This window comes from Cavia porcellus, unplaced genomic scaffold (genome assembly GCF_034190915.1).
Source record: "Cavia porcellus strain 051 isolate PalLab524CR breed Dunkin Hartley unplaced genomic scaffold, mCavPor4.1 scaffold_19, whole genome shotgun sequence".
NCBI lineage: Eukaryota > Metazoa > Chordata > Mammalia > Rodentia > Caviidae > Cavia > Cavia porcellus.
In genome coordinates, this window is record NW_026947502.1 from 35060515 (window position 1) to 35085111 (window position 24597).

At 34.3% G+C, this 24597-nt stretch overlaps 1 protein-coding gene across 3 annotated transcripts in view; it reads left to right on the forward strand.

Moving 5' to 3' along the window:
- The window catches only part of Ythdc2 (YTH N6-methyladenosine RNA binding protein C2), a 71185-nt gene that overhangs the window by 22289 nt on the left and 24299 nt on the right, over positions 1-24597 (forward strand). For all 3 annotated transcript variants that reach the window (XR_010041143.1, XM_003473272.5, XM_063230940.1), the window contains exons 8-17: positions 602-709; positions 1842-1990; positions 2802-2937; positions 15570-15696; positions 15889-15954; positions 20968-21146; positions 21366-21462; positions 21542-21629; positions 21715-21795; positions 24213-24295. Coding sequence is in view for 2 of the 3 variants with exons in the window: in XM_003473272.5 (XP_003473320.1) it covers positions 602-709; positions 1842-1990; positions 2802-2937; positions 15570-15696; positions 15889-15954; positions 20968-21146; positions 21366-21462; positions 21542-21629; positions 21715-21795; positions 24213-24295 (1114 nt within the window). In the remaining variant the exon portion in view is untranslated. The remainder of the gene's footprint in view (positions 1-601; positions 710-1841; positions 1991-2801; positions 2938-15569; positions 15697-15888; positions 15955-20967; positions 21147-21365; positions 21463-21541; positions 21630-21714; positions 21796-24212; positions 24296-24597) is intronic.

Here is a 24597-nt window from a genome sequence, read left to right on the forward strand (position 1 = left end):
CAGTATCCAGATTTAATTGCACTATTGGTACTTTGCGATAAATAAGTGGGCTTTGGGTGCAGTTTGGGCCCTTGGTTTATAAAAGGTTTGCCATTACTGGCCTTAGTCATTTTGTTTATTTGTTTTTCTTTTACCTCACATTTTCAATGAGGATCTTTTCTCACTGCAGGGAGATCTCTATTATATAAGGCCATAGTATGTTACAGTTCCCTCTCATAGCACTTTGCACAACTCCTTTTACATTTATTTTGGATTATTGCATTAATGCCTGTCTGTTGTGCTACTTGCCACAAAGCAGCAGGACACAGTTCTGTTTCTGCTTGCCATTTGTATTCCTGGTATATAATGTTATGCCAGACACAGAATATATAGTTAACAGTAGACAATAACAAGCAAAATGAACAGTTGTCTAAAGTAAAGCGGTTTGTTATTATAGACAGATATCTACAAATCAAAGTTACATTTAAAGGACAATATTAAGAGAGTCACTTGAACTTTGTAATTGGATATTACTACATTTTGGTTCATTGGTATTTTCATGTTTTTATGTGAATTGTTTCTAAGATGTAAATTGACTTCCAAAAATTTTTTTTTCATTTAGTACAGGGAAGACCATTTGAAGTAAAGGAAATGTTTCTGGAAGATATTTTAAGAACTACTGGATATACAAACAAAGAAATGTTAAAGTATAAAAAAGAAAAACAACGAGGTAAGTATTTTAATTCAAATAAAAAAGAAATAACTATTAAAAATGACTTTCTGAAGTATTTCAGCTTTATATTATGGAGGTAGAGGAACACTTAACAGTGTTTACCTCTTGCTTATACTTTATAAAATTATATTAGAATATTGTTCCACACATATCTCTGGTTTATATTCAGAAGTTGTAATCTGTAGAGAAAAATTGAAAGGGGCTACCATAATTGATGGAGCTGATTGTTTCTGTATCCAGAGTATCACTTTAGGGTAACAAAAGAGTGTATGTTGCTTGCCCATAGCCTGTCTCATAAATGTGAGGTGGAAGTAAATGGAAGAAAAAGAACAGCATCAGAGCAGTAAGCTTATCTTACATAAAAATCTCCAGGTTTCCAAACTTGATATTATTGTGAGATTGCATTTGTACTTCATATTTAACAATATTTGCCCTTTTATACAATATTACAGCTTTTGAATTAAGATTTAGATTCCGTGTTTTACTTTTAGCTGTATTATTCATCATGGTAGCCCTACCTTCGAGCTTTGACTTTTTTGTTTATTCTTTATGGCCTTGGGCAAGTTTATTAACTCTTTAGGGTTCTCCACTTGAAAAATAATAATTAGTAACCCCCATTTTACTGGACAGTGCTGAATCACTTATATGTAAGTTGTAAAGCTTTCTAGGTTTAAAAATTTTGAGACTCTTGAATTATATCTAGTATCTCAAACAGTGGGCAGGGCAAGAGAAGTTTAATGATTTTCTGCTAAGCGCTATATGGATGTTAGATTGAAACATTAATTCTGATGCAGATAAAAACATTCTTTTTTTTTTTTTTTTTGGTACAGGGGATCGAACTCACAACCTTGCGCTTGCAAGGCAGGCGCTTATGCCACTGAGCTAAATCTCCCCCTAATAAAATTATTCTTAATTCTGGACTTACTTAAACATAAACTTCTTACCAATAGATACTATGTTTTTAAGCAGTTTGGTGTGTCCTTATAGTTTGTTATACCATGTTTTGCTAAATATTCTTAAAGTAACTGCAAAATGAAGCCAATTTTTCTGTAATACCAGATTCACTTAATTTTTAAAAAGGAGTACATTTTAAAAGGAATCATCTACTTACTTTTCTTTGGTAATTTAGAAGAAAAACAGCAAACCACACTTACAGAATGGTACTCTGCTCAAGAGAATACTTTCAAGCCTGAATCTCAGAGACAGAGAACTGTTCCAAATGTGACTGAAGAGTATGATTTATTGGATGACGGGGGTGATGCTGTCTTTAGTCAGCTGGTAAGGTCTTACTGGTTTCACAGTGATTTTTTGAGTAAAAATTGTGTAGGCTAATAGATTAAGCAACATTTAGGACCACTTTTCTTATTTTTCCTTTTTTTTTTTCTTTGCATGCTGTGGATCAGACGTACAGCCTTGCATATGCTAAGCAGCAACTGTATAGTTGAACTGTATCCCTAACCCTGGACTTTCTCTTTAGAAAAATATACTATTTTGAATATGAGAAGTTACATGCTACAAAGACACAGTCGTTATGGATGTATGAACTCTACCAGAGTTTTTAAAAATACTTTTAAAGATTGCTTTAGTGTAGGAAGATCCGTTTGAGTCAGTGAACGACATTGTCATCATATAAATTTATGATTCTTAAGCTTTGGTTCCACATTACATCACCCAAGGGATATAAAGCCCTGTGGAATCTGGTCATTTGTTAGCAGGGCTTCTGATGCATTTTAGATGGGATGGACTTGGTATAATGTTAAAAAAGCTCCCAGTGATGCCATTTTTGATTTGTAGCTGGAAAAGGGAACCACTGGTGTATAAATATATTTAGTGACATCCTATCTATCATAAACACAATGTGACTAGATCATAGTGTTGTTAACAAGATCATTCTTAGGTAACAGATGAATATGAGAATGAGATATAGTATTGTGAGTAATGTTTGTAAGATGAAACAAGAAACCTTTGCTATATTATGCATTAATATATGTTAGTAGTTCTTGTGACCACTATGGCCATTTTTATTTTCTTTATAAGCAAAAGTTAAACTGTTCAATAACTTATAATTTTTACCTTTTTTTCTTTAAAGTCAGAAAAAGATGTGAATTGTCTTGAACCATGGCTAATAAAGGAAATGGATACTTGTCTTTCTGACATATGGCTGCATAAAGATGTTGATGCCTTTGCTCAGGTCTTTCATCTTATTTTAACTGAAAATGTTAGTGGTATGTTCTTTTGAATTTTTAAATTACTGTTATGTAATTATTTATAATAGAAGTATAGTTGAAGTCAAAGTAATATGCATTACATTTTTTATTCACAACCAACAATTTATTATTTTGGAGTACTTTAATTCAAATGTACAAATATTATGGCTTATGTCTAGATATCTCCCCCAAAGCCTTGTGCATTCACAGGTAGGGCTTTTCTGAGGTGGCTGGATGCAGGGTATATGATACTGGACTAAGGGTGAGTGATAACTAAGCTGGTATAGCATAGTTCTTAGTGTGAATAATGGAAGCCATACTCTGGGTGTGGGTGGCACTATTCAATAGGCTTATAGCCTGGTTGGAATATAAAGGGAGAGAGGGAAGATTTGCTGCTGCTGCTTTCTGCCTGACACCCCAAAAGTGGTTCTTCTCTCTGATACCCTTCTGCCATGCCACGCTGCGTTGGAGCCAGCTGGCTATGGACTGAAACCTCTGTATACTGTGAGCTGGAGTAAACCTTTTCTCCTTTAACTTGGGAGTGACGGGTACTTTGTCCCAGCAATGAAAGTAACTAAGACAATAAATGAGTGTCTTTTTATTGCATATCGTAGTAAAAAATCATAAGGTATCTTTTTATTGAATATCGTAGTAAAAAATCATAAGGTATTACATTAATTTGTGGATTCTTGACCTACTGTCTTCAGTTTCATGAGGTGTGTATACACATGACAGTAATTTAAAAGATGCTTTTATATATATATATGTTGTATACATACATAATACTCTCATCTCTGCCCTTATCCACTGGGAAATAACTTGATGGCCTCAAAGAGATTTGTCATTTCAACAAAAGGAAAAAAAAAATGGATAATCATTTTTGCTTTAGTTTATTAATTTAGTAAGTGAAAACATTTAATATACTTTTTGTTATATGGGATCAAGTTCAGATTTACAAGTACCTACTTTATATCATGTTATGTTTTCACTAAGCCTTCTTTTAGTAGTTGATGATGATGATGGATATTGGTAACCAGAATTTCAGAACTCTATAGACTTTTAGGGAAAAGGCCAAAGGAGTAATAATAGAAAAATCTATAGAGGAAAGCATTTAGAAGTGAACTAATTTATTCCTTTACCTAAAATCGTCTAGCTTTATTACCTTTTACCTAAAATCGTTTAGCATTATTACCCGTTTACCTAAAATTGTTTAGCATTATTACCCTTTTACCTAAAATAGTTTAGCATTATTACTCCTTTAGCTAAAATTGCTTAGCATTATTACTGGTTTTCCTTTTGAAACATTTTCTTTAATCAGTTTCTCATTTTCATACATAGCTTCTTTTTGTTTCTCTGGCTGTAATCTTGGTTTTGTTGGTAAGATCTTTCTTTATTTGCTGATACCCAAATAAAAAATAACCCAGGCCTCAATTCTTAAACTCTATTTCTGTTTACATTTGCTATCTTCATGGATCTCATCTAGTCATGGATTTAAATATTTTAAATGATCCCTTATTTTTCATTTCCAGTCTAACTTCCTCAGTGACTTTAGTATACTTGATCGCTTGGTATCTCCACTGAGATGTCTATTAGGTGTGTAGAAGTCTTATATATCTCAAGTAATACCCTCTAATCCTATTACCACCTCCTTTCCTGCTCTTTCTTTCATATTTTCTTTTCAGAAGGAACAATGGGTCAAATCTAACTATAAAATGAACTTTATAAGGAACAAATGGGTCAGATGTGGTAACACATGCCTAGAATCGTAGTCCTCTGGGAGGCTGAGGCAGAAGGATCATGAGTACAAGCCCAACATGGGCAAAACACCCAAAGGAAGACACAAGGGTAGAAGACTATATACTAAGTCATGTTAAATAAAACCAGTTAAAAGTAATACAAACAGCTAAAAAAAAAAGAATAACTATCTTCACATACCTGAAATTATCACATCAGAAGCAGAAAAAGGTAAAAACTATATATGTAGATTTTACTTCGACACTTTAATAAATTAGCAATTTTTTTTTTTTTTTTTTTATTTAAGAGGAAAAAGAGAAAAACACAAAACAAACCAAAGCGGCGTAAGGGTACACGCAATACAGAACTACAAAACAAAACAAAACAAAACAAAAAACCATAACAGTAAGAAATTACCTGCTAGTAGATTACACACTATCTTCTTGAAAATAGTTCCTCAAATCACAGTATCAAAGAACACAAGGTGGACATTCAAACAGGGAGACTGCAAACAGCTGTGTTCAATGTTCCAAAAACATTGATAAAGTCAGCTATTTAACACCCCCAAACACACTTGCTGTTATATCCGTTAGAGCTCTTTTTCTTTTTTTTTTTTTTCCCTCTCTTTTTTACAACAAAATTTACACATCTTGGATTTTATTACTCCTTAGTGCTTATTACTTTCTTTGGGGGGGGGGAGAATACAGTCAAATATGGCAAAACAAAGCTGTCAGTCAATACCAAGGATAGACATAGCACATGGTGTAGAACAGAGTACAAGTTTATCAACAATGGTTATCAACGTTGTCCCTTGTTTCCTTAAAAAGAATTGTCTATCTTATTAGATATTATAAAGTTGGACAAAACAGTAGAGAACAAGACCAATAAAACTTAGGCATTGTAAACATTACAGGACTTCCAAAGAAGACAATAGTCAAACCAGAAGGGTATCTTAGTGAATCTTATTGTCTTCAAAGTAGTTGCCTATGTCTTCAAACTTGATACTATCATATAGAATGGAACAGAGTCTAATCAGTCAAAACAAGATCGTGGGAGTACTACAGGACTTCAAAACAAGTTAATAGGAAATCGAAAAGAGTTACTATTTATATATCCTAATTTTTTTGAATTTTTTCTTTAATTAAGACAAACATAAGAAATGACTAAATAATTTTTTTTGAAACAATAAGGGGGAGATTGAGATAAAACAGGACATAACAATATAACAATAGAGGTCACAGCATGACTGTTTCAATAACCTAGTACTTCACCACCTTATAACCTGACTTAATAGTAGTTACCATAGTGTCTTTTTCCTTGAAATATTTGGGTAAAATTTCATATACTCTAGCTTCAAATATTTTCATATCAAGAAGCCCAGAATAAAGCCTTTCTAATTAATGAGTGAAAACTTTATAAGGCTTCAAGGCCACCTAATGGGGAATCATGATTACCACATATTTTTATATATTTGAATCATTACTTACATTAGGGAAACTATTCGGTATTCACACATGCGAGATTGATTTATTTCACTTATGAGTATGGTCTCAAGCTGCGCCCATTTATTGATAAATATCTCAATGTGATCCTTCTTTATAGCTGAATAATACTCCATTGTATAGAAATACCACAACTTTTTTATCCATTCCTCAGTTGATGGGCACTTGGGTTGTTTCCAAGATCTGGCGATTACAAATTGTGCTGCTATAAACATAGGTGCACATATATCACTGTGGTATGATGCTTTCAGTTCTTCTGGGAATATGCCTAGGAGTGGAATAGCTGGAATAAATGGGATTTCCAGTCCCAACTTTTTGAGAAATCTCCAGACAGATCTCCACAAAGGCTGTACCAGTCTACACTCCCACCAGCAGTGCAGGAGAGTTCCTTTTTCCCCACAGCCTCTCCAGCATTTGTTGTCGGTTTTCTTGATCCTGGCCATTCTTTCAAGAGTGAGATGGTATCTCAGTGTGGTTTTAATTTGCATTTCTCTAATGACCAATGATGATGAGCATTTTTTCATGTATTTATTTGCCATTTGCATTTCTTCATCTGAGAATTGCATATTCATCTCAGATGCCCATTTTTGGATTGGGTCTTTGAATTTCGGAGGTCTGAGTTTCTTTAATTCTTTGTATGTTTTAGACAAGAGGCCCTTGTCTGAGAGAGAGTTCACTAAAATCTTTTCCCAGTTTGTGGGTTTTCTTTTCACTATGCTGGAGATTTCTTTTGACATGCAGAAACTTTTTAATAAGAAGTGGTCCCAGTTATTGATTCTGGGAAGTATTTCCCGTGCGGTTTGAGTCCTGTTCGTGAATTCTTTACCTACTCCTATGTCTCCAAGGTTTCTACCTATTTTGTCTTCCAATAGATTTAGTGTTTCTGTTTTAATATTCAGATCTTTGACCCATTTAGATTTTAATTTACTACATGGTGATAGACATGGGTCTAGCTTTAGTTTTCGGCAAATGGAGAGCCAGTTTTTCCAGCACCATTTATTAAAGAGACTGTCGTTCTTCCAGTGAACCTGCTTGGCTCCTTTATCAAAAATAAGGTGGTTGAGTGTGTTCGTAGTTGTGGTTATATCTTCTAATCTATTCCACTGATCTTCAGCTCTGTTTTGATTCCAATACCATGTTGATTTTACTACTGTTGCTTTGTAGTATAACTTCAAGTCAGGGATTGTGATGCCTCCTGCTTTGTCTTTGCTGCTTAGAATTGCCTTTGCGATTCTAGGTCTCTTCTGGTTCCAGATGAAATTTAGGAGTGATTTCTCTAGATCTATAAGGTATGTTGATGGTATTTCTATTGGGATTGCATTGAATCTGTATAACAGTTTTGGGAGAATGGCCATTTTCACAATGTTTGTTCTTCCTATCCATGAGCAAGGGATGTCTTTCCATTTTCTGAGATCATCTTCAATTTCCTTTTTCAGTGTATTATAATTTTCACTGTATAAGTCTTTCACTTCTTTCGTAAGAGTAATTCCTAAATATTTCATTTTTTTGCTTGCTAATGTGAATAGTCCAGTTTCTCTTATTTCCCTCTCTGTAATTTTGTTGTTCGTGTATAGGAATGCTATTGATTTCTGAGTATTGATTTTGTATCCAGCCACATTACTGAATTTATTTATTGTATCTAAGAGTATTTCAATGGAGTTTAGGGGGTCTTCTATGTAGAGTATCATGTCATCTGCAAACAATGATAATTTAACTTCTTCTTTTCCTATCTTTACCCCTTTTATTTCTCTTTCTTGCCTAATTGCTCTGGCTAGTACTTCCAGTACTATATTAAATAGGAGTGGTGATAAAGGACATCCTTGTCTTTTGCCTGATTTTAACGTAAAGGCTTTCAATTTTTGGCCATTTAGTATGATGCTGGCTGTTGGTTTGTCATAAATGGCCTTTATTATATTGAGGTATAGACCATTTATTCCAATTTTCTGTAAAGTTCTTATCATGAATAAGTGTTGGACCTTATCGAAGGCTTTTTCTGCATCTATAGAGATGATCATGTGATTCTTATTTTTGGCTTTATTGATATGGTGGATTACATTTATTGATTTGCGTATGTTGAACCATCCTTGCATTCCTGGGATGAATCCCACTTGGTCAGGGTGTATAATCCTCTTGATGATTTGCTGGATCCTATTTGCCAATATTTTATTGAGGATTTTTGCATCTGTGTTCATTAGGGAGATCGGTCTATAGTTCTCTTTTATAGTTGGGTCTTTCTCAGGTTTTGGTACTAGAGTAATATTTGCTTCCAGGAATGACTTAGGAAGGATTGCTTCCCTTTCAATTTCATTGAATAGTTTGAGGAGTGTCGGCATTAGGTCTTCTTTATATTTCTTGTAGAATTCTGCAGTGAATCCATCTGGGCCTGGGCTCTTCTTGGTGGGCAAGGACCCAATTACATTCTCAATTTCATTAGCAGAGATTGGGTTATTCAACAGTTTTATATCCTCTTGATCTAGCTTTGGTACTTCATATGCTTCTAAGAATCTGTCTATTTCTTCTGTGTTATCAAACTTTTGAGAGTAGAGGTTTTCGAAATAGGTGTTGATGATCCTCTGTATTTCTATTGGGTCTGTAGTGATTTCTCCTTTTTCATTTCTTATTGCATGAATTTGAGCTTTTTCTTTCCTTTTTTTAATAAGGTTGGCTAGGGGCTTATCGATTTTATTTATTCTTTCAAAGAACCAACTCTTTGATTCGTTGATTCTTTGGATTGTTTTCTTAGTCTCTATTGCATTGATTTCTGCTCTGATTTTTATAATTTCCTCTCTTCTTTTGGCTTTGGGCTTGACTTGCTCTTCTTTTTCTAGCTGTTTGAGGTGTAGCATCAAGTTATTTATTTGTATTCGTTCTGTTTTCCTGATGTGGGAACTCAGTGCAATAAATTTTCCTCTCAGAACGGCTTTCATTGCATCCCACAGATTCCGGTAAGTTGTATCTGCATTTTCATTTTCTTTTAGGTATTGTTTAATTTCTTCTTTAATTTCTTCTGTGACCCACTGATTACTCAAGAGTGTGTTATTTAGTTTCCATGTGTTTGCGGAATTTTTGCAGTATCCTTTGTCATTAATTTCTAATTTAGAGCGCTATGATCCGATAATATGCAAGGGATGATTTCAACTCTTTTGCATTTGCTTAAATATGTTCTGTGAGCTAATATATGGTCTATTTTAGAAAATGATCCATGTACTGCTGAGAAGAATGTGTATTCTGATGTTGTTGGGTGGAACATTCTGTATATGTCTATCAAACCCATTTGTTCACAGGTGTGATTCAGTTCTGTTATTTCTTTGCTCATTTTCTGTCTGGTTGATCTGTCCCTTGGTGTCAGTGGTGTATTAAGGTCTCCTGTTACAATTGTGTTACTGATAATTTGAGTTTTCATTTCTGTTAATAATTGTTTTATATAACTGGGTGCTCTGGAGTTTGGTGCGTATATATTTAAGATAGTTATCTCTTCCTCTTGGAGTTTTCCCCTTACGAGTATGTAGTGACCTTCTTTGTCCTTTATGGTCATTGTTGGTTTAAAGTTCACGTTGTCTGCAAACAGAATGGCTACTCCTGCCTTTTTTTGGATTCCTGCTGCATGAAGAATTGTTTTCCATCCTTTGACTTTCAGTCTGTGAGTATCTTTCTGGGTTAGATGGGTTTCCTGTAAACAGCATATGGTTGGATTTTGTTTCTTGATCCATTCTGCTAGTCTGTTTCTTTTCATTGGTGCATTGAGACCATTTACATTAATGGTTATTACTGTTAAGTGCTGGTTAATTGTAGGAATGTTATCTCTCTGCTGTTGCATCTTTATCTTTCGGTTCTGTTTAATTATTTGCTTTGCTTAGTGGTTTTTTCCTTTGTGTATCTAAACTGTCTTTCAATATTTTTTGCAGGGTTGGTTTGGTGTTCATGAAGTTCTTCAGCTGTTCTTTGTCATGGAAGTATCGTATTGCACCATCTATTTTGAATGATAGTTTTGCAGGATATATCAGTCTTGGTTGGAAATCATTTTGCTTTAGGATCTGGAATAGTTCACTCCATGCTCTTCTTGACTTTATCGTTTGTGCTGAGAAGTCTGCTGTGATTCTGATAGGTTTTCCTTTATAAGTGATTTGTCTTTTCTCTCTGACAGCTTTTAATAATCTATTCTTGTGTTGGATTTCTGGGATGGTGACTATTATATGTCTGGGTGTAGTTTTATTTTGGTTATGACTGTTTGGAGTTCTATATGCTTCACTGATCCTGATGTCAGTTTCTGATTTCATGCTTGGGAAATTTTCAGCTATTACTTCTCTAAATATCCTCCTGACATCCTTCATGTTGTCTCCCTCTCTTTCATTAATCCCTATCATTCTTATGTTATTCTTCTTTGCATCGTCTTGCAGTTGTTGAATTGTTGTTTCCTGGTTCCTTGTTATTTTCAAAAGATCTTTCCTTTCCTGTTCACTAGCTGCAATCCTGTCTTCAAGGTCTGAAATTCTATCTTCACTTTCATTAAGGCGGTTTTTACAACTTTCAGTGGAGTTTTTTATTTCCTGTATATCTCTGTGCATCTGCATTATGTATTCTGTTTGTTTCTTATATTGCTCGTCTAGGGATTCTATCTTTTTGTTTAGTTCCTCCAATTTTTTATGTGTTTTCTTTAGATATATTTAGAATCTCTTTCATTTCTTTTATCATTTCTTCTTTTATCTGGGAGATTATTTCGAGTTTGAATTTCTTTAAAGCTTCCTGGAGTTGCTTGTCAATTTCAGTGGCTATTGTGTCCGATATATGAGGTGTATGGGATATATTTTCTTCTATATACATCGCTCCTAGGGTTTCTTGAGATGGGCTGGAGGTTTGAGGTTGTAATTTGGTCTTTCGTTTTGTCATTTTCCTATATTTCTGTGTTTCAAGTGTTATTTGAAAGCTTCCTCAGGATCTGTTGAAAATCCCCTTCTATGTTTGGAGCTACTGGGACTCTGGCGCCGCGCTACTCCAAGCTATTAGGCCTACAGAACCAGTGGCCCTCCTCTGCCTGCTCAGAACTCCACAGTTCCAGACAAGCTGGGCCTCAGGGACACTGTGCGCCCACCTGCCCCTTGGAAGCTCCACAGTTCTTCAATCGCAGCCGGGTTAGGGTACTCACCACAGGCCGCAGTGCTTCAGGAACCTGTGGACCCTCCCTGGTTGCAGAGATATCCACAGTCCTCCAGACACGCAGAGAGGCCGGTGAGGGCACCCCAGATCTGCCCAGCTCCTCTTTTGCAGACATAGTGGCCAGGCGCGGCAGCTAAACAGGCTGCGCTAGGCTGGTAGTGTGGGCCAGCCCACCTATCGGGAGCTCAGCAGGTCTCCAAATGAAGCCGGGAATGGGGAGGCTGATGTGGAAGCCTCAAACCCACCTCTCTCCTTCACTGCACCTGGAAGCCTGAGGGAACTCCAGCAGTCTGGGCGCAGAAATCCAGAGTCCTCCAGACACGCAGAGAGGCCAGTGAGGGCACCCCAGATCTGCCCAGCTCCTCCTCTGCAGACCTATGGCCAGGCGCGGCAGCTAACCAGGCTGCGCTAGGCTGGTAGTGTGGGCCAGCCCACCTATCGGGAGCTCAGCAGGTCTCCAAATGAAGCCAGGAATGGGGAGGCTGATGTGGAAGCCTCAAACCCACCTCTCTCCTTCACTACACCTGGAAGCCTGAGGGAAATCCAGCAGTCTGGGCGCAGAAATCCAGAGTCCTCCAGACACGCAGAGAGGCCACTGAGGGCACCCCAGATCTGCCTAAATTAGCAATTTAAACAATCAAAATTTGAAAGAAAATTTTTAACAAAATTAGGTTACAATCACTAAGCGTTCAAATGCACTGTCAGTAAAGATGCTTTAAGTACTTATTTATTAATTTTTTTGAGAACTCATTACAAACTTCAGAAGACTCCAAGAAGAGTAAAACAGATAAGGTTTCTGTCCTCATGTAATTTGCACGCTAGTGGATAAGACAGAGAATACAAAATTAAAAACAAATGCTGTCAGGTAATGAAAAACAATAAAAAGTAAGCAAGGAAGGAGTAGGCATTTTTAGTGATTAGAAAAGACTTATCTGGGGCTGGGAATTTAGCTCAGCGGCCTAAGTGCCTGCCTTGCAAGCGCGCAGTCCTGAGTTCAATCCCCGGTACCAAAGAAAGGGCAATATCTAAGCAGTACCTTACATGAAGAAGGCCATGAGCCATACGCCTGAATGTCTACAGGGACCTCATTCCGGGCATAAAAAAAAAAAAAAGGTTGAAAGATGGAAATATGTTAACTTATAGAAGGAAAAAAAAAAAAAGCAAGACCACCAGTATGCCCTGAATAGAAACTGAGATTAAAAAAAAAAAAAAAAGCCATCACGAAAAGGACTTTTAATTTTTACTTACAATATAGTTGGAAGCATGGAAAAGTTGGAAACAGGCTAGGGGAATTTTTGAAATGATCAATTTGATTGTTCTACGGAGCACAAAATGTAGTAATTTACCAGCACAGAATGTAGTAACTTAGGAACAGTAGCAGTTATCAGGCTACTATAATACTCTAGGAGAGAAATGTGATATGTTCTCACATTCAGGATTTATTATAAAGAGTAAAAGGGTCTGGGGATTTAGCTCAGCTGCATAAGTGCCTGCCTTGCAAGCAGGCAGTCGTGAGTTCGATCCCCGGTACCGATAAAAAGGAAAACGACAAAAAAAAAAAAAAAAAGTGAAGTGTGCCAATGTAAAATGTGAGAGCAAAATTAAGGATGACTTTAAGTATGCTTTTTTTTTTTATTTTTGGTCTTTTTGAGACAGGGTCTCATTATGCATTTCAGGCTAGCCTTGGCCTCACTTTGTAGCACAGGCTGATCTCAAACTCACCACAATCCTTCTGCCTCAGCCTCTCGAGTACTAGGATTACAGGAGTAGGCTACCATAGTAGGCTAAGAAGCTCTTTTTTTAAAATTTCTAATTGTTTTTAATATTAACAGATACTGTGTACATTGATTAATCAATTGAATTATTTAATCTATTCATAAGTTGACAAGGGTTTTTTTTTGTATTTGGAAGTGTATTTGTCTCTAATATTCTTTATTTTTCCATTTAAAGACAAAAATTTAGTCTAGTGAATTTAGTAATTTTTTAGAAACTTACCATCTAAGGCATATTTTATTTCTTTAAAATATTTAAACATTTTAAATGCCTAAATATCTTTGGTTTTTCCTTCTGGATATTACTTAATAATGGTCATCCTAGGACTTAGGCTTTTTCTATATATATAGTTTATACATTTCCTTAAATCCATTGCTCTATGTCTACACTCAATGGAAATAAACCAAAAGTATTATTGTAGTTCTGTGGTTTATGACTTTTCATATTTTTGTCTTTAAAATTTCAACTTGTTATGGTCCAGGAGTTGGAAATAAATTCTTCCTGTAATCTAAGAAACTGTGGTCTTTATAGATTTCTTTTTTGACTCCAACCTTTTCCTATATGATCCTGTAGAGGCAGCTAAGAATTACTAAGACTAAACATAGTCTGTTACTGCCTCACAAATGATTCCAAAATTTAACAGCCTACAACATTTGTTATCTCAGTTTTCCAGAGTTATGAATGAAGAAGCGATGTAGGTGATGAAGCTGACTTGTGCTGTCTCATAAGGCTCTTTTAACATATTAATAGATAGGTGCTGTAATCATCTGAAGGATTGTTGTTGGTGGATGATCTGCTTTTAAGAAGGTTCTCTTACATGGCTAGGGGCAAGAGGCTTTAGTTTGTTGCAGGCTGTTGCAAGAAGGCCCTTCTTGCTGTCCGTGTCCTTCCATAGGGTTATTTTATTACACCATGATGTGGCATCTGGTTTCTCTGAGTGTCATAGCACACTGACTATCTCTGCTTTCAAAAATGAAAAGCAAAATACTATAAAAAGTAAAAATACATGTCATTATGCATTTGTCTAAACTCAGACTATATAATGCCAAGTGTGAACTCTAACGAAAACTGTGAAATTTGGAGTGATTATATGTCATTCTAGGTTCATCACTTGTAACAAATATACCAGTCTTTTGACTAGTAAGGGAGGCCATGTATATGCATTATGGGAACAGTGTATATAGAATATCTCTTTATATTTGTCTCAGTTTTGTATTGAATATAAAACTACAGTAAAGTATAAAGTCCTAAAAAACAAAAGCCTGAGGTAATTCTCTTATAGGTTCCGTCTTCACTTTTGAAACCATGGACTGATAGTGATAGCAGATTCGTGTTTAGAATTTTATTAAATAATGATGGTAGTTGAGTATACTGTATATAGAAAATTAAATTTTTTCCTTTGTAATTACCTTAAATTTTACACTGCGGTTTTTTTTCTTGTGATGAATTCTTTTTAAAATTGTCAAGTTTGTAATTTAAGCAAATCAGTGCTAAGCAATTATATATTTATTATTCAAGAAAGGATTCTAGGAAGGAACTTTAATAGAGTTTATTTTTCTGTTCACTTTTACAAAAACTAAACTTTGTGCTGGTGTTTTTCCTTGCTGTGGTTTGAAAATAGTTTGTCCTCACCAAAACTCATGTTGAGATTTGTTTCAAACTTGTTTTTGTTGAAAGATGTCAGAACCTTTAAGAAGTTGTTAAGTCTGCAAGAGGGTTTATTCTTTTTCCAGAAGGGTGTGAGTTCCGGTACAGGATTGGTTACTGCTAGTGTATCCTTATAAAGGGAGGCTACCCCACATACTTGGCCCTTTTTGCATGTACCCACCCACCCTTCTCTGCCATGAGATGGGCAGCATCAGGCTTTCTGTGGAAGCTCAGCACATGCTGATGCTATGCTTTTGGATACTGAAAACTGTGACCTAAGTAAACAACTTTCCTTTATAAATCTCCCAGTTGCTGGTTATAGTAATGCATCTAAAGTAAAAGAAAACAGACTAAGACATACACATTATGCATTTTGGAAAGCATTTGGAAAGTAGCATAGAATAATTGGGGTTAATAGAAATTTGTTGTGACTTTTGCTAGAAATTTTTAAAGATTAATTACTGGTTGCTGGTGAAAATGAACTTTTTAATATCTTGTCATTTGGTGATTGAGGCAACATCTAGATTTAAGGAGATTTATGAGTTCTGAAATTTGGTACCTTTTCTGTTTTAATTGCATAGGTGAATTTTAAGCAGTTTAACAGCATCTTTCCTTTTCCTGGCTTTCAACTTACAGTGTCTGTTTGATACTGTTTATACAAAGACATATCAGTAACAGATTTCCTTGGATAATCTAATTTAAGGGTTATATATTGTTCTTATGTGAAGTGAAAGCAAGTCCCAGGTTAATTGGACATTCAGCCATTTAAATTTTATTAAAAAAATTAAAGTAGTTTTAAATAATTTGGAAGTTTAACAGTTTTATTTTTTCTTCTTTTAGTTGATTACAGACATAGTGAAACCAGTGCAACAGCTCTGATGGTTGCTGCAGGCCGAGGCTTTGCAAGTCAAGTAGAGCAGTTAATTAGTATGGGAGCCAATGTCCATAGTAAAGCATCAAATGGCTGGTAATTTTAGACTACATCCAATTTTTGTATATCTTTATGTATCTTTTTTTGACTTCTTATATTTGACTTTATATTAAAAGCCATTATGTAATAATCATTGATCTCTAATGGGTAAATAATTTTGAGTGGCTAGTTTTATAATTCGGTAGCAAATTATTTTTGTCTTAGTCTGTTATCTTTGAATTTTGGCAGGATGGCCTTAGATTGGGCTAAACACTTTGGGCAGACTGAAATTGTGGATCTTCTAGAATCTTACAGGTAAAGCTTTAGTATTTTAAAATTAATATTATTATTACTATATTTTAAAAGAGCCTAACCATATAAATTATGGAATATGTAAAATCAGGCTGTTTGTAGTCTTTTGGCCAGAGATGATTATTTGTGGTTAAAAGAAAATTTTTTGATTTTTTTATATTAGATCTGTGCTTTAATGTTTATGTTATGCTTTATTTTGAAAAATCAAGAGGGATTCACAGTTAAACATGGTAGATACAATATGTGTATTCATCTCTGTGTTCCCCCAAAACCTCATTAAAATGAATTAAGAATATGAAAAATATAAACTGAAAAGTCAGAGAGAATGAAAGAGGACACTGTAATTGGTGGAAGATGTGAATACATTTTTTGAGGATAGGTAGCTGATTAATAAGTGATAATAGACTTAGCAAAATAAAGAAAACAGTGTTAATAAGAAACAAACTCAATTTAGTTTTAGAACTCTTTAGGTTCTTATTCAGTTAACTTAGATGAAGTAATGAAAGCAACGGTTAAAAACCACAACCAAAAATCCAGAGAACAGAATTGTGATACGGATTTAGAGCTTTACATCACCTTATTCCCTGCCATCAGGTGATATCACTTTGCTATCTTGGGAAGAAATAGGAAGTTTATTTTAGAAATTGAGCCACAGAGAGTTGTGATTTTAGGATTATTAAAATAGTTTGCTGTAGAAGCTTTGAATTTGAGTTTACTACCTGTGATGGGAAAGTGGGCATGAGTTTATCAAATAACAAAGAATGAAGATCCATAGACTGATAATTGAAATATCATGTATTTCTTTCCCATATGATCTACTATTTGAAATTTACCTGTTTGAAGTTTATGTAAGTTTATGTTCTTTGTCAGAAAACTTGATAGTTCTTTTTTGGAAAAGTAGACCAAATTGGAGAGAAAATTAGTCTTTTTTTTTTGAGACATGGTTTCATTATAAAGTTCAGGCTGGCCTTGAACTCACTGTGGTGCGCAGGCTGGTCTCAGACTCATGGCGCTCCCCCTGCCCCAGCCTCCTGAGTGTTGGGATTACAGGCGTGCTCCACCATACCTAGCTCTTTCAATGATACACTAAACCACTTGACATTCCCCACATGTTTACTCAGTGTTTTGGTACTTTCCTCTTTGAAAGGAAAGAACTGCCAAGGCTTGATCTGATCTTAGACGTTTGCATTCATACATCAATAAGTGAAATAAACAGCAGCAACAGAAAACTCTGGAACTTGAATGAAACTAAGCATCAATAAAAACTTGACCTATATGAAAGGAAAGACCATAAATCTTCATTCAGTCTTGTCTTCATGATGCCTACTCTAATTTACTCAGTCTCGCTTTGTGACCTACCTCCCTGCGTTGTGCTTAACCTGTTCTATGTTTTCTTTTGCTTATAGAATGTGCCACTGTCCAGTTTTACCATATACTTTGCTGTTTTATTGCTTTTGTTTATTTTCTTTCTTCTCTCCAACAGTGTTTAGTGTGCTTGTGCCTTTTGTTCAAGAATAGTGCCTGGTTATAATAGATGATCAGTAAATACTAAAATATGATAGCATAAAAGTTCAGAATGTTTCTGAGATAAAATTGAGAAAATTGTTTACAAAGTAGGAAAAATAGACAAGAGATGGAAAAATGTAGAAAAACATAAAAAAGCTTACTTTCTACATATCTAGTATAAGGAAACTTTTAGAGAATGTGTTTCACAAAAACAAGTCTAATGAACAGAAAAGCCCAGAAAAAACATATTCAGTACAAGAATTAGGTGAAGAGAATGCCCTGGACAGTGGTGCAGAAGGAGTGCTACAGTGACAGCAGCCATGCAGACCCACCCAGCCCCACAGGAAAAGGAAAGATGGGGAGCATTAGGAAGGAAGCCTTTGAGAGAAAACAGTGTTACCTGAGGTTTGAAAGTACATTATTAAAGAGCTTTGCAAGTCTTTTGATATGTTTCAGAGAACTGGTGGTAAAGTCACAGAAAACTAAGCAGCATAAAGATTAAACAATAATTACCCTGCTTGGGAGGGAGAGAGCAGAAAGGAAATACAGTTCACATTTGATTCAGCAGTGCATAATGTTCACACAGTCATAGTAAAAACTGAATGAAGACTTAACAAAAATTGTGGGATTTCAAGTGGGCAAGATGTTATGGAAGTAGAGATGGTAATCTCATTTTTCCTTATTTAGAGGTTCACAGATAATCACTAAATGTTTAATAAATAGTGGAAGATAAATATTGCTTAGAAATACTAGCAGTTAATAAACATGGCTTATGCAATTGAAAAAATCCTAAGTAATATGAGTATAATAGGTTTTGTTATAGCTTTCGTAAAATTCTTTATTGATGCTATACATATATATTGTTACTTTACTTTTTACTTTTTAAAATTACTATATGTTTGCAGCACATTTATAGTGGGGAGTTTATACATATACATAATAGCACATCCTTTGAATTCCCTTCCCCTCTTATCCTTCTCTCCTGTATCCAACTTTTGATCTCTTTTCCACTTGAAAAAGCTCTACTTCCATTTTTTTTTTTGTCTCATTTTGAAAAGGAGAAAATCAGAAGGGCAATGTAGATATTTTATGTATCTTATGAAACTTACCTAATTATCTTTGTTTTTAAAGTGGTGCTAAGGGTTGAACACGGAGGCCCGGACCTTGTTTGTGTATGCCTGGCAAGCCTTCTAACACTAAGCTGCATTCTTTGACCCTAAATACCTTTTACTGGAGATTTTAGATTAAATTTAGATTAGATATTTAGATTAGTTATATAGGTTTTTAAAAATATGTAAAAGAGGCTTTAACGTATTTTATAATTCACTGATAGCTTCTCTTTGTCCTATGAAACCTATGAAAGTCCCCCACAAAAAGTGGACCGTGAAGTTAAATATAGTAAATGATCTATTCTTCAAGAACATATAAAATGTTTTATTTGAATTGAATTTTTGTACTTCTGTAGATGTAATGTCAGACATTGTAAGAAATAAATGTTTAACGATGAAGTTATTTGTGTCATTTTCATTTCATTGATACTTTAGGTTACAGAGTCCCAAAATTCTTATATCCAAATGTTAATTCTTATAGTTGTTTTTATTGTTATTTTAATAATACTACCGAGAATTTTCATTCTTTTAGTGATAACATTTTAAATTTAAATTTGGGATTGCACTGAGCCCTTTATTTTGCAGCCCTTTATTTTGTTCTCAGACAGGGTCTTGCTAAATTGCTTGAGTGGCTAAGGCTGGAATTGAATTTGTGTTCTTCCTGCCTCAGCCTCCCAGAGTGCTAGAATTAACAGCATCACCATGTCAAGCAATTTCAAATATTTAAAATTAAATTTATCTTGTTTTCTGGATTTTATTGATAGTGATAACTCAGTTTTATAGTATTAATCAGAGAACATATTTCTTCACCTACATGTTAAAAAATAAGAAACAATAAACAGGATATTTTACAGCAGATCTTGATGTTAAAAATACTGCAATTACAAAGACACAATCTTAGTATTTTACCTGTTGAAAACAGTCTTGTTATTTTTCTGCTAAGCTTTTTGAGAGAGTTTGGGCTGAACTGAACTCCTGGAAATCCTATTGATAATTACTAGTGATGACTGTAGTTTATATGTTTATAACAGGATGAAAAAAAGTAGTAGTTCATGTTTATTCTAGGCTTTTGGAAAATAGCACAATTAACTTGTTTTTACTGTAGAATTATCTGTGGAGGCTTTTTTTTTAATGTGGACTATTTAGCAAAATATCATTTGTAATAGTGAACAATTAGAAACAACTTATTAAGAAATATAAATGAAGCCTGGTGCAGTGGCACATGCATATAACCCCTGCACTTGGGAGGCTGAGGCAGGAGGGTTGCCTTGAATTTGAGGTCAGCCTGAGCTACATACTTCAAGGACAGCCAGAAGTATGTAGTGAGACGCTGCGTTCAAAAAAAATTTTTATATATGGAAATATATGTTAACCAAACATTTTTAATGGTTTTTTTGAGGTAATTCTTATTCCATTATAAGTCACTCATTTAGGTGTACAATTTGTTGATTTTTTTTTTTTTTTTTTGTATGTTCATAGGCTTATGTACTCTTTACCACAGTCTTTAGGACATTTTCATCACCACGGAAGGAACCTTGTACCCACTAGCAGTCCCATCCTTTTATCTCTTAAGCCTCCCAGCCCTAGAAATTTGTCTATTCTATACATTCCGTATAAATGTAATCACATAATATGTGGTACTTTGTAATTGGCTTCTTTCATGTAGCCTAATTTTTTTAAGGTTTATTCATGTTGTAGATTTTCTTATGACTGGATAATTATTCCATGGATATAGGACAGTTTATCCATTTGTCATTGAACATTTGTATTGTTTACACCTTTGAACTATTATAAACAACTGGTGTGAACATTGTATATAGTTTTTTTCTTAATTGACAGATATATGTTGGTGTATTTTTTTTAGTTTCATTGTGTGCAGACCTTGGAGCAAGTTTGCTGAGGCATATAGCAACTCTGTGTTTAGCTTTTGAAGAACTGCCACAGTTTTTCCCAAAGTGACCACACTGTTCTACATTCCTACACTTCCTACAAGGAATGTGGGAGGCTTCTAATCTACCCATACCTTCTCCAACACTTGTCACCTATCTTTTTGAGTGTGTCCATCTTACTGAGTGAGGTTCTCACTGTGGTTTACGTTTGTGGTTTTCTGATGATGAATGAAGTTGAACATCTCTCCCTATGCTTACAAACTGTTTGTGTACTTCCTGTTGATAAATATCTTTTGTGCTAAGTTTGTGATTTTTTGAAAGCACTTATAACCAAATTTTATGTTGAGGAAGGTGCTTAAAACTAAAACATGAGTTATATTGCAGCTAGTACATTGTCACTTACCCTCCTTAGGACTTACAGGAAATTTGAAAAAGGGCATAATGGGAATTATTGATCTTTAAGAGTTACTCTTTTTCATGAAAACTGATTTGGTCTTTTGTTTTTTTTAAAGTGCTTCATTGGAATTTGGAAATCTAGATGAAAGTTCTCTAGTTCAAACAAATGGAAATGACCTCAGTGTAGAAGATAGAGAGCTCCTGAAAGCCTATCATCACAGTTTTGATGATGAAAAAGTAGACTTGGATTTGATCATGCATCTTCTATATAATATCTGCCATAGCTGCGATACTGGTAAATAAATGCCATCTAAAAGAACAATGAAATGTATACTTTGCTTTTAAAATTAATATTTTGAGTGTCACATTTTTATATAATTGCATTGATAGTAATTTATGAATAGCATAGTGATTTACCAGTACTTGAAAACTCATGGTATATTTCCTTATAATTGGTTCTTTTGATTGTTTCTGGTTTCATAAGATGTAATATTAAAAATTACTGTTCTCCAAGGTGCAGTATTAATTTTTCTACCTGGATATGATGAAATTGTTGGTCTGAGAGATCGCATCCTATTTGATGACAAGCGGTTTGCTGACAATGCCCATAGGTAAAATCTAAAGTTTTGTATTTGTTGCTTAAAGTAACAGACAGGTACTATAGTATATTTTTCTTTCAATTGTCAACAGATATCAGGTCTTTATGCTTCATTCAAATATGCAAACGTCTGATCAAAAGAAAGTATTAAAAACTCCACCTGCAGGTGTTCGTAAAATAGTAAGCTTCGTAAAATCTTTTTTCCCCATCATTATTAGTCATTGTTCTTCTTTCATATCACTTATAAAATAATGTCCTATTGCAGATTCTTTCCACAAATATTGCTGAAACCAGCATAACAGTCAATGATGTTGTCTTTGTTATTGATTCTGGAAAAGTGAAAGAGGTAAGTATAGATAAATTTTACTTTTACTTAAAAGGAACAGGTTGAATTCTGTTGCAGCAGGTGCTTTCTCTAAACAGAATTCACTTTAGTGGAAAAATTTATTTCTAAATGAATTTAGCTTACTAAATACTGATTTCACTCAAATATCCTACCTTAAATTCAGTATATAGAATCTATTTCAGCAAATTAGAAAAAAATTTAACTTCTTTCATTACAAGAAAGGATTTGTTTACTTATAGTGAAAATTTCATCACAGCATGAATTCAATTGGATATTTTCAGTATGTTTCTCCTACTTATCGTTGTATACATGTCCCTTGTGTTTATTGTTAAATCTTCAGTTCTTAATAGTAAGTGTTTAAGAGAACCTTGATGAAAGGAGCAAGGAAACTCCAACCAACCAGTCAGTCAACCAACCAAACCCTATGCCATAAAGCAGGATCAACAAACATAACCAACATTCAATCTAGACTTGCAACCTGCTTTTGTAAAAACAGGTTCATCACTCTTTTACCTACTGTGTGCAGATGCTTTTACACTATATTGGCATCTAAATAATTGCAAAACAAACCTTATCATAGCCTAAAATATTTACTACTTGGCTTTTTGCAAAAATAGTTTTCGAACACCTGATATAAACAAAAGGGAGTATTTGTTTCTTTTCAGTATAGAAATGCCTAGCAGTTCTCAGTGCTTTTGGTAGAGCTATTCATTGACAGAGTGAAAGTGACCGAATAATCAATGGCAAGAAAAGCAATATTGTTCATGTTATAGAAAGCAGGTTATGTTTCTTTGGTGGATACAAGTGATTTTTTTTTTTTTTTTTTTTTTTTTTTTTTTTTGGTACCAGGGATCAAACTCACAATCTCAGGCTTCCCAGGCAAGCCCTTGAGCCTGCTGAGCTAAATCCCCAGCCCTAAATGATCATTTTTAATGTGAAAAAATTAATGTTTTTAGGGATCTCTTGTGGAGAATAACATTTTACTAAAGGATTTGGTCAGTTTTATTATAGTTGGATATTGCAAAGAGGATAAAATTTAGTTTTTGTAATAGGACAGTAATGAATATTTTCAGTAAAACTGAATTGCTCTAGAAATATGAAATATGGATGGAAGTAGGTTTTGAGTATTTTAGAAATTCTTCTAATTAATTTGTAAATTGTATATTTGTTTCTAAAGTAATCATAGTTCAGACATATAGGTACTGTCAAGTTATTTTTATATACATGACTGACATTTTTATTAAAAATTGAGTGTCTTCTAAAAATTCTCTAAAGTATTATGAGAACCTATTTTTATTTGCTTTATGTAGTTATTTTAGTTAATTAACTTTGTAATATTGGGGATTGAGCCTAGGGCCTGCTCGTGGAGCTACATCTACATCCTTTTATATTTTATTTTATTTTTATTCTTACTTTTTTTGGTACCGAGAATTGAACTTAGGACCTTGTGCTTGTCAGGCAGGCACTGTGCTGCTGAGGTGTATCACCAACCTCTTTTATATTTAAATTATTATTGTGGTTTTTTTGAGACAGAGTCTTATTGTGTAGTTCAGGCTGGCTTTGAACTTAGGGCAATCTTCCTGCCTCAGCCTTCCAAGTGCTGGGATTGCAGATGTGCATTACCAAATGCCTGGCTTTTATTTTTTATTTTGACTAAGTTACTAAGTTGCCCAGACTGGGCTTGACTTTGCAATTCTTCTGCCTTATCTTCCAAGAGCACTGGGATTCAGGTATGTGCCACACACCTGGCCTATGTAGTGACTTTACACAATGGAAAACATATCTCTGAATATCTGAGGTATGTATTCTAGTTAGGGATGTATTCTTTTGAAATATTTCTCTGCAGATGTTCACTTTAATTCTTTGAGGCAATATGAAGTTAGTAATTTTTTCTTGTATAGTTTCCTTTGCAATATGCAAAATAGGCTAACTTTTTAAGTAGCTCACTCAGCAGGAAGTAAAATAAGAGTTAAAATTCTTGGCTATGGAGTAAGATTAGTTTAGTGGCTGTTACTCTTCTGGATCGGCCTCTTAGAAAGTGTTTCAGAAAATGTCTTTCACTGATCATTCAGTCTTTATAACAACGAAAATATGATAGAAAATGACCTCCAGAGAGCAGATCAGTTTTCCCATTTTTGATTGAGAACTGACTGCTATGAATAGCAGATAGTTCAGCAAAGCACAGAAGGGGGAAATTTTATGGGTCCTCTGAGTCTAATTTGTTTTCTTTTTTTTTTTTTTTTTTTTTACTTAGTGTTTTGAACTACAGTATCTGGATTTTTCAGTCAGTACTTTTTTCCCGTTATTTAATCAAGATGGGTCTTTGAACTTGTTAAAATATGTTGATAATTTTTCCAGCTTTTTTTCTCTGTAAGGACCTACTGTGTTTTAACATAAAAATTATTTAAATATTACAGAAATCATTTGATGCATTGAATTTTGTTACAATGTTAAAAATGGTATGGATTTCAAAAGCTAGTGCAATACAACGAAAAGGCAGGTAATGTATGTTTAATGTACATTGATTCAATTATATGTAAGATGGAAACATTCTCATATATTTACATATTTATCATGTTTCATGTTCTATAACATGTTAGTTTTCATGTTAATGTTAAATCTTTGTAAAGTAACCATTGTAATGCTTTTTTAAAAGTTAAATTATATTAAAATTTAAGACATATGCACACTAAGATGTAAGAAACTAAATAAAAAAAATTCTATAAATATAATACAAGAGAAAGGGCTGATTTCCTTATTATTCACCTCAGGAGAAATGCTAGTAAAAGAGTAGAGAACGAG